The 12,230-nt window shown below is 46.7% G+C and overlaps 1 protein-coding gene across 1 annotated transcript in view; it reads left to right on the forward strand.

Moving 5' to 3' along the window:
• KCNK2 (potassium two pore domain channel subfamily K member 2) overlaps positions 1 to 12,230 on the forward strand; it is a 128,218-nt gene that overhangs the window by 41,002 nt on the left and 74,986 nt on the right. Inside the window, exon 2 of the mRNA XM_075147930.1 lies at positions 8,242 to 8,552. Coding sequence (XP_075004031.1) covers positions 8,242 to 8,552 — 311 coding nt within the window. The remainder of the gene's footprint in view (positions 1 to 8,241; positions 8,553 to 12,230) is intronic.

Consider the following 12,230-nt stretch of genomic DNA (forward strand, 5'->3'; position numbering starts at 1 on the left):
ATGGCAGCAACTTATGTTTCTTGCTGTCCAAGCACCTTACGAAAACTGGGCTCTACTCACCCAGCTTTCTGCCTGCGTGGTGCTAGTGGCATCTTTATCACAGAGGAAAGATTTGGTCACTGGAAAGGGCAGGTGATCCTTTGCAGATAAAACTATGAAGTTGTGACGCCATGATTTTCAAAGTCAGGCTTTTAATGTGATATGAAATTACCTCTTCACCTCTGTTTAGGCACTTAAGTGTGAATCTGGGAGATACTTTTTTTGCTCAGAGTTTTAAAAGCTGAAACTCTATGCCTCTTCAAATTAACTAACCATTACTTACAACTGCCATATTTTGACATTAGCATTAGCGCACAGCTTAGTTTCACAGTGTGATTTGTGAGCTCTGTGCCTGGCATGGGGGGAGGAGGAGAAAATGACAAAATAATTGAGAAGAGATAAAATAAGAAGTCTATCCTTAGAACAAGCTATGGAAGTAAAAAAAAAAGAGACTACCAAATGCTGTCTTTCTATAAAAAATCTCTAGCATCTTTTCCAGATGTATCTCCATGTAGCTGAACGCACAGAGACTGCCAGAAAACGGAGTCTCTTGTGCACATTTGAAAATCATTCATAGATTTCATTGCACTTTCTCTTATGGCTACTGCCATGTAGAGTAAGTCTGGTGGTTTTAAAACATAGATGATACTTGATGTTCTCCTTTTTCATCTGCTCATTTGTATTTTTTATTTCTGCTAGCAATTCTTTCATTATCCCTGCATGATACTTATTTAGTATTGCCTGGGCTATTTTCTCTTCTCTTGTCTTTGTCTGGTTTGTTTTGTTTCTTCCAAATTTTATCTGTGGATTACGCTACAAGAAAAGCACTAATGCTATTTTAGGTGATTTCCAGTGTCCTCTGTCTGTATTTTATTTTATTTACAGATTGTTGTGCCATAGGTCTGTGTCACTATTTCCAGAGCTCCCTAAAATGCGAATGTAGTACTTTACAAATATAAAATTCAAATCCTCAGCTCCTCAAGACATAGTTTAAAAGTAAGCACCTGCTTACTTACTCGAGAAAAACTACCTTTAGAGTCGGCACGAACTTTGGCCGTTCTCTTGTCAGGCCTCATGTGTGCAGTCTTACATGTACGTTCTTTTTCTTTCAAAATACTCCATGCTTTTTTCCAGTCTGCAAAGACAATACAGAGATTAGGTTTCCATCTCATAAGTCATCCAGTAGCCCCATGAAAATCTATGAGGACAGTTGTGTGATTGGTACTAATGGGTGTGGACAGCCAGATATAAAATCTAGATATTCCCATTGTCAGTCTCCTATTTTGAAGAGACCACAACTAGCAAAAATGAAAAACAAATTACAAACCAGCAATTTTGTAGAACATTTTGATGATTACAGAAAAACATTTTGTAATCATCCCAAAGCACCACTAGCTTTCCCTCAAGGAGATCAGTAATTCAAAGTAGTGGTAAATTTTTCCTGTGCATAAATAATCCATAATAAAGGTGACATATGGCAATTCACATTTATCATTGATGAGAATGGCATTGAAAACTTAGTTAATTGTTGCTTCTGAAGCTGTCCAAGCATAACAGATTTGTGAAAGCAAATATGAAGAAACAGTGGCAGAACATGTGACAAATAAATCCCATTAGGTCTGGTAACACGACACAGGCCGGGAGGAAACCCACCGGGAGATTTGCAAGCCAGTAAAGAAAAATACACATTCACAATATTAATTACAACAGCGAATACTTTATGGGTTCTAAAACAACTTCCCACTTGCTGCACGTGGATAAATAGATAAGAATTACTAGTGATGGAAAGAATTAGAACCTAATTAAAACTGACAACTGAGCTGTATGAAAATAGATGGGCACATGTAAACATTTTTTTTAGTAATTGATGAGGTGAGAAACAATGGCTTTTCTGCTGAACAAATAATTCGTCACACTGTAAGACAGACACTCAGGGTAGCTGTAATAGCTTGCTAGTGAGATAAAAGTCATTAACACATATTCTAGTTGCGCCACATATGCTCAACTCATTTAAAAATGTGAATTAAAAGTCATCACATATTTTTAAATGGGACTGCTTTAAGGCTTTACCATTTTCAGAGGCAGACGAGGGCCGAGTATCACTTAGCTGTGAGTGTCTCCTGCCTGTTGCCTTCTCTTTGGCCTCCTAGCGCTGGCGGGGGGCTGGGAGGGTGCGCTCTCAGCACGGTCACTGGGAGCAGCCCCGTGTCCTTACTCTGTGAAGCACATGGTTCGTCTTCTCATGTGCTCAAAGGAGAAGCAGGCTGTATGCCATTAGTTTCTCGTTTAGTGTAAATCCCCATCACAGGCTATGACTAATGGTTTAATGGCAGAATACAGTAACATGGCATGGCCTTAATGTCATGATTATCCATAAAGAACTGACAGAGATCTTTTAATGTCTCCAAAGAAGTCAACAGACAAGTCATTTGTAAGTCCCGCTAAATAAGTAAAGTGAGCCTTAAAATTAACTTACTAAATAAGTCCAGTAGTATTTCTGCTGAGCTCTGTTGTAATAAAACTTAGCAATAGCAAAGGTTTATCCTTGACTTTAACTGGGTGTATGGTTTGGCGCATTCTGAGGAGAGGCGGAGGTTTCCTGCTCTCGTGTCACGAAGAAGGACCATTTCCTTGAAAGGGGAAGATGCTGTGTCCGCAGCAAGGCCTGAAGCCTATAGCAATACATCGGTTGATCAAAGGCGCAGGTCCCCTGCGACGAGTTAAATAGGTGCCCATATGAATCATCTGTTGAAGTCAGTGAGGGAAATGCCCTCACGGGAAGCCTTGCCATAACGGTCCCTTGGGAGTGTAGAAATCCTTGGCAACTAAATACGAGTGAAGAAGGCTGGAACCTGTGGCGCCTCCTATTACGCAGATGGTTAAAGGAGAAGAGCTTTTACTGCACCCGGAGGTGGGGGCTTAGCAGGAGCTCCTTGCTCTGGGCACGAAGCAAGTGCTCCTCGTGGACTTCCAGGGAGGGGATGGCTCCTGCAATTGGAAAGAGGAAAAGAAAGCATTAGCAACAGATAAGGGTACTTTTTCTGTACACTTTTTAAATTGGTCTTTCTAGGGTGACATTTTTCTGGAATAACTACTTCCTTACAAGTGTGCTCCCGTCCTACCAAAGCTATGTTTAGATCATCTACAGCTGTTATTTGTATGAATATGTGATTGCTATGTTTATCAGGCAACTTTGACTTCCTCTGCATGCTGCATGCCTGTCCCTCTCGGCTGAGCCTACTTTTAACATTTCAAAGAGTTGAGCAGCTTCCAGCAGCCACCGTCTGTGAGTAATGTGGCCATCCCAAACTCTTGCCAATACATTTTTAGACAGCATTTGACAGTCCTGTACTTTGTGAGTCTTTCTCATGTTAGCAGGAAATACACAAACCTGCATATACTTAATCATACAAGCATTTTTTTTTTTAGTTTGTCCAGATAAATGTCTTTGGCTCCTTGGTAGCAAGCCCATTTATTTGCAAGGTTGGAGCTCTGTGTTGTAGTCCCTTTTACTAATTAATCTTGTCCGTGTTGGCTGGTGGTATGTTTTGTCAGTGATACGCTGCATTTGAGTGTGTTCGTTTAGTAAAGCTCAGGCCTGATCCTTCAAACTGGTTGAATGACAGTTCCAAATTTGAGGGCAAAATGGCCACACACAATATTCAACGTGGTGTACGTTACAAGGAAAATATTGGAGGGCATGACTCCACAGAATAAATGCTGGTGCTATATAAGGCCTCCAGAAAATAGGAGTTGCTATACACAATGTTTTTTGTTGTACGCTACAATAAGAATTACGGGTTTTCTTGCTGGATTTGAAGATGCCTGTCATTAAAGGTACCTACCGTATGTAGATTGTTTATATCTGTAGTAGAAGTGAGAAAGCACAACTCAAGTCCGCTTTAAGTAAGCGGTAAGCTCCAGCTGAGGATTACATCTGGGATCACAGTAGGTGGAAAATATCAGCCAACTGAAAGTAGATATTGGCGATATTTACTAGGTAATTAATGGAAATAATTACTTTCACAGACAGCTCTTCAGCTATTAAAGTTAAGGCACCAACGCAGTCATTCCTGGAGTGGATCTTAAAATGGTTTCTGCCCATTGGGTGGAATGCCTGAATTTAAGGCCTGATCCAAACTCTCCTGAAGCTATTGGGAGGCTTCACACTGATTTCAAATTGTAGGCAATAAGTCTGACCCTTTTTCAGCTTTTAATAATAATTCCTCCACTCAAGGAAAAACAAAATCTTATTCCAAATATTTAGATTGCTAAAGAAAGGCATGTAGTACTATTTTCCACAATATTTTATAGAGACACAGGTCAGCACGGAGGAAAATTTTCATGCCTGTTTTCCCATAGGCTGTTGGAAGAAATCCTGTGAAATTATTCTTTTCCATGAGATAGGAACAGACAGTGTTCTCATAGGCTGATGGTTAAGAAATCCTTTTGGGAGAAAGGGTGAAAGATGATGATTTTTTTTGGTATAAAAAAGATCCAGGCGTGAAAATCTTTCATCTTCAAGAATCCCTTGAGCAAGGGAGTATCAGTAGACAGGAGGGGGCATTTCACTTTTCTTCTGTTGTTCGAGGATTGGGACTACGGTGATGAAGTCAGCCGTATGACTGAAGGTCGACTTGCAAAAGGGTTGGTTGGATTGGGCCCAGCGGCTCCCGTTACTCGACAACTGCTTTGCTACTTCACGGCGATGGGGCGCGATGAGCTACAGCTCAAACTGAAATAGCAGACGCAGCTTCCTGCCCTATGCTGCATCTCGTGGAGACGTGTGAATACACTAGGGAAGGTTGGTGTGATTGATGTTGCTGAAATTGGCGTTCTAAAGAACTCAACATTACACTCATTTGTATTATGTCACATTGATACGGAGAAGCGTTAAAATAAGTGACTTCTAAAGTGTTTGCTGATGGTGCTGCTGATTTGAGCAGGATTATAGCCCATTAAACACCCAATGTATGTCTGACTTTGGCCATTTTACAGATACAGCCTCTGGCTTTAAATGCTTGTGACCTATACCCATTTGTTACAGTGAGTAATTTTTTAATGTGTTTGCAGAGTCTTTTTAGAGAGTGGTTGTGGGAGCAGTTTCTGGATTCTCTTGGTAAATCCTCTTCTGTCTCTTAGGTGAGTGTAGATGTTCATCACCTCAGTGTGAACAACTGACCCATGGATAATGTCACAGGTGATAGATGACCGGGAAATCGGGGAGTTAGCCCGTGGCAAAGATAACAAGAATAATTTCAGGCTTTTTACTGGCAGTAACCACAGTTGAAGCAGCATTTCTGATGTATCTATCAGACTAAAATGGAAGGAGGCAGTACACCGGCAGTGCGTGCGATAGGAGAGCAGCTACCATCCCTGACTCCTAGATCCCACCTAGTTAACTCCTTGCAGCAGAACACCGGGCTGTAAAGCCCACGGGTTAAAAATCAGGCCAAGCCGGGAAGGACGGAGCCGCCTTGCTCCGCAGCCCCGCGCCGCGCCCCGGCGGGGGCCGAGGTCTCCCCGCTTGTCCCCCCCGCTCCTGCTGCGGTGACATCTCGTCTAGTTCAAAAGTTCACGGGGAGGCTCTGGCGAGGCGATCGCCTTTGGGGCTGGAGCGGGCACGGCCGGCAGGTCCTGCCTCGCCCGCGGGGGTGGCCGGTGCTTCTCCCTCCTGCCTCTCTCCTCGCTCGTTTCCAGGCGAGACCTTGGTCTCCGCAGGTACCGCTCTGCCTCCCCCCTCCTCCCCCCCTCCATTTTTTTCCCTGCGCCCCTGCAGCATCTGCCCGCCGCCCTGCCGGGCTGCCTGCGCGGAGGGGCGCGGAAGGGCGCGGAAGGGCGCGGAGGGGCGCGAACCCCCCGGTGGGCCGGGAGCGGCGGGGAGCGGCGTGGCGCTGCCCCCCACGCCGGCGGGGGACGCGGAAGGGGGTGCGGAGGGGCGGGGGGGGGGCCAACCCACGGCGCGGGTGCCCGCCGCCCCACAAAAGGCATCGCCGGGCTTGGGCTGCTCCGCACGCCCCGCGCACCGGAGCACGCACGGACACACACACGCACGCACACGGGCACGCACGGACACACGCACGGACACACACACACACACACACACACGCCACGATGTGCGATGCGCGATGCGCGACGTGAGGCACCTCGCACGCCCCGGGGCCGGGGGGAGCCGGCGGGATCCGCGCTGCCAGCCCGCCCGCCCCTGCCGCTCCCTCTCCTCCAGACCCATCCATCAGCCTCTTCCTCTCGGTCTGCGCCTTCCTTTCTTTCTTTTTTTTTTTTTTTAATTTTTTTTTTTTAATTTGCTCTAACTGTATCTACCCAAGCCCTGAAAAAATGCCTGCCCGTGGAGCGAGGAGAGGGCACCGGGTCGGTAAATAAGAAGTGAGTACGAGCACAATGGCGTGCCTCCCCGCTCCCAGCCCTGCGGATGCTGCATGCGCCCCTGCTTCCCCCGCGCCCGGGCGCGGGGGGGACCCCGGGATGCCCCCCGCGCCGCGGCGGCCCGGGCCCCCTTTGTACCTTGCCTGGCTGCCTTCCCTTCCCGGCCCCGCTCCGCGCCGCGCCGCGCCCCGGCCCCGCCGCCGGCCGCCTCGCCCCCGTGCCGCTCCCCGACGCGGAGCATCCCCGCCGGCGGCGGCTCGGGGCTCGCCCGTCGCTGTCCGCCGCACCGGAGCTGCGCCCCTCGGGGGCGGCGGGCATCCCCCGGCGCATTGCACCGGCCGCGGGAGGGGGCGGCGGGGCCGGCGGCGGAGCGGCGGTGCCCGGTGCCCGCTCCTTTGTTCGCCGCCGGCGGCCGCGGCGGGTCGGCGCTGCCCCGGGCGGGCGGGCGGCGAGCTCGGCGGGGCCGGCCGGGAGGGGAGCGGCCCCGGCCGGGAGCGCCGCGGCCCCCGGCACCATCCCTGGGGGCTCGGAGGGTCGCGGGGGCTGCCACGGGAGAGGGGAAGGCGGCGGGGAGGGGGCTCCCCCCGCCGAGATGTGGGGCGCGGGGGGAGCGCGGCCGTCCCCCGGGTGCCCGCGGGGCACGGGGCGGGGGCCGGGGCGGCGGGAGTGGGCGTGGGAGGCGTGACCGCGGCGCGCGTGGGGTGCGCGGCGCCCAGCCCGCGGGGTGTGCGGGGTTCCCCGGGTCCCCGCTCGGCCCGGGCTAGGGGCGGCCTCTCTCCCTCCTGGCCCCTTCTCCCGGCGCCGAGGTGTGTGCCCGAGCCCGGCGGGTGCCCAGGAGGTGACCCTGCCAAGTGCCACCGCCACCGCCACCCCTGCTGGGGCCATGTCCCACCTCCGCCGTCCGGAGGGAGACTTTCCTCTAGATTTAGATCTGGGCTTTTCCCCCCGGCAGCTGGAAGCGGCGTCGTGGCCGTTCAAAATGTACTCGTAATTCAAAACAATTTAAATATAGCTTGTGTGGTCACCTGCTGTGGCCATCTTCCCGCAGGAGACCTTTACCTGCACTTGATGTGGTGGGTTTTTTTTAGTGCCCGTGTAGTTGCTGGTAGTCACATGAGTTATCGAGATACTTGATAACACACTCAGCTGCTCTTTTCCTAACCCGGTGGGTTTTTGTAGCTGTAAATAAAAATACACGCCTTAACAAATGGGTGACTTTTCCAGTAAGTACACATATGTTTTACTGGTATTCACTGAAAGATGTAATCGATACGCAATTAACACTTTGAGACCGGTATGATGAGCAATGTGTTGTTTTTATGGTTGTGTCTGGGGAGTTTTGGAAGTGATCATGCAACTGTTCTCAGGGAGCATTTGTCGGAGCGCAGGACAAAATAGATGAGAGAAAGAGGGATTTGTATTTTTCTGCTACCTCTGTAATGCTGAGGTAAAACACAGCTGGAAAGCTGCTTAGCAGTGCTTAAGAGCGCAGCAGATGTAAAGAATCTCTGCAGCAAAATACCACATTATACTACTTTAAATGCAAGAGCGTAGGGGAAATCTGCGTTTATGAAATGATCGAATATCAGAAGGGGACAGACGCATATAGAAAATGTTGCAAATGTGTATAAAGTGGAGAATACTCCTCAGAGCAGCAGCCTCGTTGTAACGTGGCATGGGGTTTATGTGAAAGATTCAACAGTTTAAGAATTCCAGTTGGAAGCAACAGAATTTCTGTAATCTCTTGGCAAGAAGTTCAGTTAACGAAATCTGAGCGGCACTGTAAAAATCAACTTTCTTCTTCTTTTTTGCCAGTGGCGGCACCTGACTTGCTGGATCCCAAATCGGCCACTCAGAACTCCAAACCGAGATTATCATTTTCCACCAAGCCTACTGTGCTCTCTTCACGGGAGGAAAGTGATTCGGCTATTAATGTTATGAAATGGAAGACAGTCTCAACAATTTTTCTGGTGGTAGTCGTGTATTTAATAATTGGAGCAACAGTATTTAAAGCCCTGGAGCAGCCTCATGAGACCTCCCAAAGAACCACCATTGTGATTCAGAAGCAGACGTTTGTATCTCAGCATTCCTGTGTGAATGCAACAGAGCTTGATGAACTGATTCAGGTAATCCATACCAAACCCTTGTCACCATGCCTTAGAGGAACAAATTATATATGGCAGCACTGCTGTCATAAAGGGGAAGAACTTCATTAGCAAAGCTCTGTATTGGCCGAGCGATGTAACAAGTGTTAAGACCAGAAGTTGAACAATAGCGTTTTCATGCAAAGCCTCACAGTTGAAAAGCTATTGCTATTTTTAGGTCCAGTACACTTGGTAGACAGCCTTTTCACTGAAGCCTCCCTTTATGCTAATTAAATGATTATTCATCAGCAATATATATAATTAATAGTTCACGAAGGAATTGATATATTGATTGTGCCTTACTAGGTCTGTCAATATTTGAAATGCCTAATTCTGAGGAAGAAAATACACCATCCATTGCCTTAAAGGACTTCTAATTTACTGTGATTGTATCAAGCTGGCTTTCCTTCCAGCTGTATGTTTCTCTTCATTGATTTTGTTTTAAGTAGAGGAAAGTACCACGGACTTGCTATTTTGATCTTAAATCTCAATTTTCTCCGCTTCTTAAAGGCACATCCACAACTGATGTACATCAGCGTGTTCCTACTAACATGACTTTACCCATGCAGGTCACCTGCTTCAGAACCGTAGGAAATATTTATTTGCGCTAGCACAGAACTAGATCCAGAGCCTTATGAGGCCCTCTCCAACTTAAATCCCATGTTCCCATGTTCTTGTGAATATCCAGTGGCACTGCAGGGAACAGCAAGGGGCTGCCAAATAATGTCAGTTCTGGGGAAGAGACCGTGAAACGGGAGGCTGGACTGAACAGCCAAGAGACGGCAAGGATTGACCCCTTCATTAACAGTAGCCATGGGGCCGTCTGGGTCTGCGGAGCCTGAGATAGGACACTGGAGAGCAGGAGAGGACATCCAGACCCTGGCTAGCACGAGCTCTGGAGCATGCCAGTTGCATGGGCAGCAAAGGTTTCTGGAGGTGGTTTTTGACAGCAGATCTGGCTGGGAGTTTAGAAGTTTAGAAGTTGATTTTACCTCTCTAGACCAATCTGCGTTGAGCATCAGCATGGTTTTTTTTCAGTTTTAAATGCAGAGCTCTGATGTACCGAGTTATTTTTATAGCACACTACTTCTGAAGCAAACTGGGAAAATGTCTTGTATTTTGTGATTTCTCCCCTGCCGCGTTGCTAAAATGTGTTCCAAAACTGCCACCCTTTAAATGACTGTCAGGCAGTTCCTATCTCCATGTGTCCTGACTAGGTGTGCCTGAGGAGGTGCTGTCGATAGGAATTTCAGTGCTGTGTAATAACTGTGTCTCAGTGGTTGTACCAGCAGAATGTGAGATAATCTTTCAGAGAAATATAGACGCACATTTTGATTAAAACAAGCTCTTGCAGGTAGTATAAATATCCCCATATGAAATTTTTAGGTCAGATCCTGTACTTGTGAAGATAAAAATAGAAAATTTGAAGCAATATTACATCATCTATGAGATGGTCCTTAAAGCAAAAACTGTTGAAATTTGCTGTGGAGTACTTAGATATTTTAGCATTTATGGTTCCCTACCCAGAAGCACAGACTGGTAATAAAAAACCACTTCATCAGCATTCAATGCCCATTTGATGTTCTGTGTAAAATAAATGACAGTTTCAGTACAATTATCAGAGCACAGATACCCGTATCAGCATTAGCTCCCACCTTCGCTAGCCATCTTGGCATGACCAGAAAGACACGGGCTTGTGAAGCACGGGGGGGGTGACACAGCCTCCCACGGCACGTGGATGAGAGATGGTTGTGGGAAGGAAGTGTCTGCTCTGCTTGTTGTTGGAGTAAATGGAAAACTTAATTTCTCCTTGTTCCCTTCTGCTTCTCTACGATGAAGACCACCACGACATGGAGGTAGGAATGTGCTGTTACGCTCCTTTTATAGGAGGAGAGCTGAGGCGTAGGGGGAGCCTGGTCCTACAAGTGCATTTGGGTGCCTTTCTTTACGCAGAATAAGTGATAACAAATTACATCAAGTTGTTTAAGGGTCAGGAATTAAGTGATTTGCCCAAAGTAAAATAGGAAATCAGTGGTAAATCAGAGCCTCAAATCCATTTTTCCAAGTCTAGGCTGCTACCCTAACCATGGGGTCATGTTTCTTCCCTACTTACCACTTTGTCACCGAAGCTAAATTACTGGAATACATTTTGCCTCTCTGGGTTTATGTCTGACTGCTATTACAATATAATGCAGTGTTTCTTCAGTTTTTGTTGGATGTCTGTATGAATAAGAATAAATAGTGCGTGTGAGGAAAAAGTAAATGATATTTAAGAATTCACTGAAAGCTATAAAACTGAAAATTAATACGTACTAGTGTAGTAGGAAGCTGGAATGATTAGTGTGTGTGAAGAAAATTACAGAGCTTACAGACTGTAATGTCTTCTTTAATCAAGTATTTACCTTGAGTCAAACTATAATGAAATTCATTATAAACTTTTCCTTTTGAACTTAGTGTTCTGGGATTCCAGAAACTGGTTTGGCTCTGGTTCGTGCCAGTCATCGCTCCAGATGCTGATCTTGCCAGGCTTTTTCAATCTTCACAACCTGTGATCTGCCATTTAATCCTTACTCTGAAGCAGGCTTGACTATTGCAAGACTGCTAACCGACAGTACAATGTGCAGTGGCTTAGTCAGGTGAGCAAATTAGGGAGACCGGTTTGAGAGAACAAATTCAGCTAACAAAAATTGTACAAGTGGAATGAAAGTTCAGTTCGCTAGCACCCAGGGGCCATCTAGTTTCCATCACCTTTGCTAAAATCTTCCCTTTGCCACAGAGCTGATTACAACACAGGGTTGTGTGCTTCTATAAATGCACACAGGATAGGGAATTTTCCTTTCCTGTCTTCTCCATCCTTATTTTATCTCACCCATCACCAAAAACCTTCCTGGCACAACAATATATACTGTTGCCAACTTTTCAGCACACACAGCTTTATTCCCTGGGTTTCAAATTCCTGAAACTATGTATTTTCACATTGATTGCGTGGCTCCTCTAGGTGTACTCAGTGAGAATTATACTTTTATAGACTTTATATTTTATATACATGTGAAACATGGGGCAACGGAGAGCTGCTATGCAGCACAGAAGATGTGCAAAGTTAATGAAATAGAGTGCTCTGATGATGAAAGCCAAGCAGCCTCAGCTGCCTCAGAAAAATGACCTGGGTTTTCCTCATAACTTTTCAGCCCAGCCCAGCAGCATTGTTCTTGTGTTGAAAAAGAGGTGGTCTTCATGACCTTCTTTGTCCCTGACTTCCATGGTCCGATGTTGCAAATCTCTTTTAGTCTAAACCATTTCAGTTACCTGTTGCCTCACTGTAATAAAATACGCCTGCAGTGAACAGCCATGTGTGACCCTGAGACCTGCTTCCAGGTACATTGTTTTTTTGATATTTCGTGAGCACTTCTATTTAGTACCATACTTAAAAATGTGCAAAAGTCACACAGAGCATATCTGTACACCCAAGAGGCATTTTTTCCAGGCAATTTCCACTCCTTTTGCTGTAGCCTGAAGCCAGTATTAACAACAATATTAAGTGGATCGCTGCGTGCTGTACACAACGGTGCTGAGGTGGGCAGCGCACGGCAATCAGTGGTGGTACATCTAAATCTACAACTAAAGAAATATCCCAGGAGGGAAGCTTGTGAACATACAAGC

The sequence above is a fragment of the Calonectris borealis genome, chromosome 3 (assembly GCF_964195595.1).
Source record: "Calonectris borealis chromosome 3, bCalBor7.hap1.2, whole genome shotgun sequence".
In the NCBI taxonomy this organism is placed as follows: Eukaryota; Metazoa; Chordata; class Aves; order Procellariiformes; family Procellariidae; genus Calonectris; species Calonectris borealis.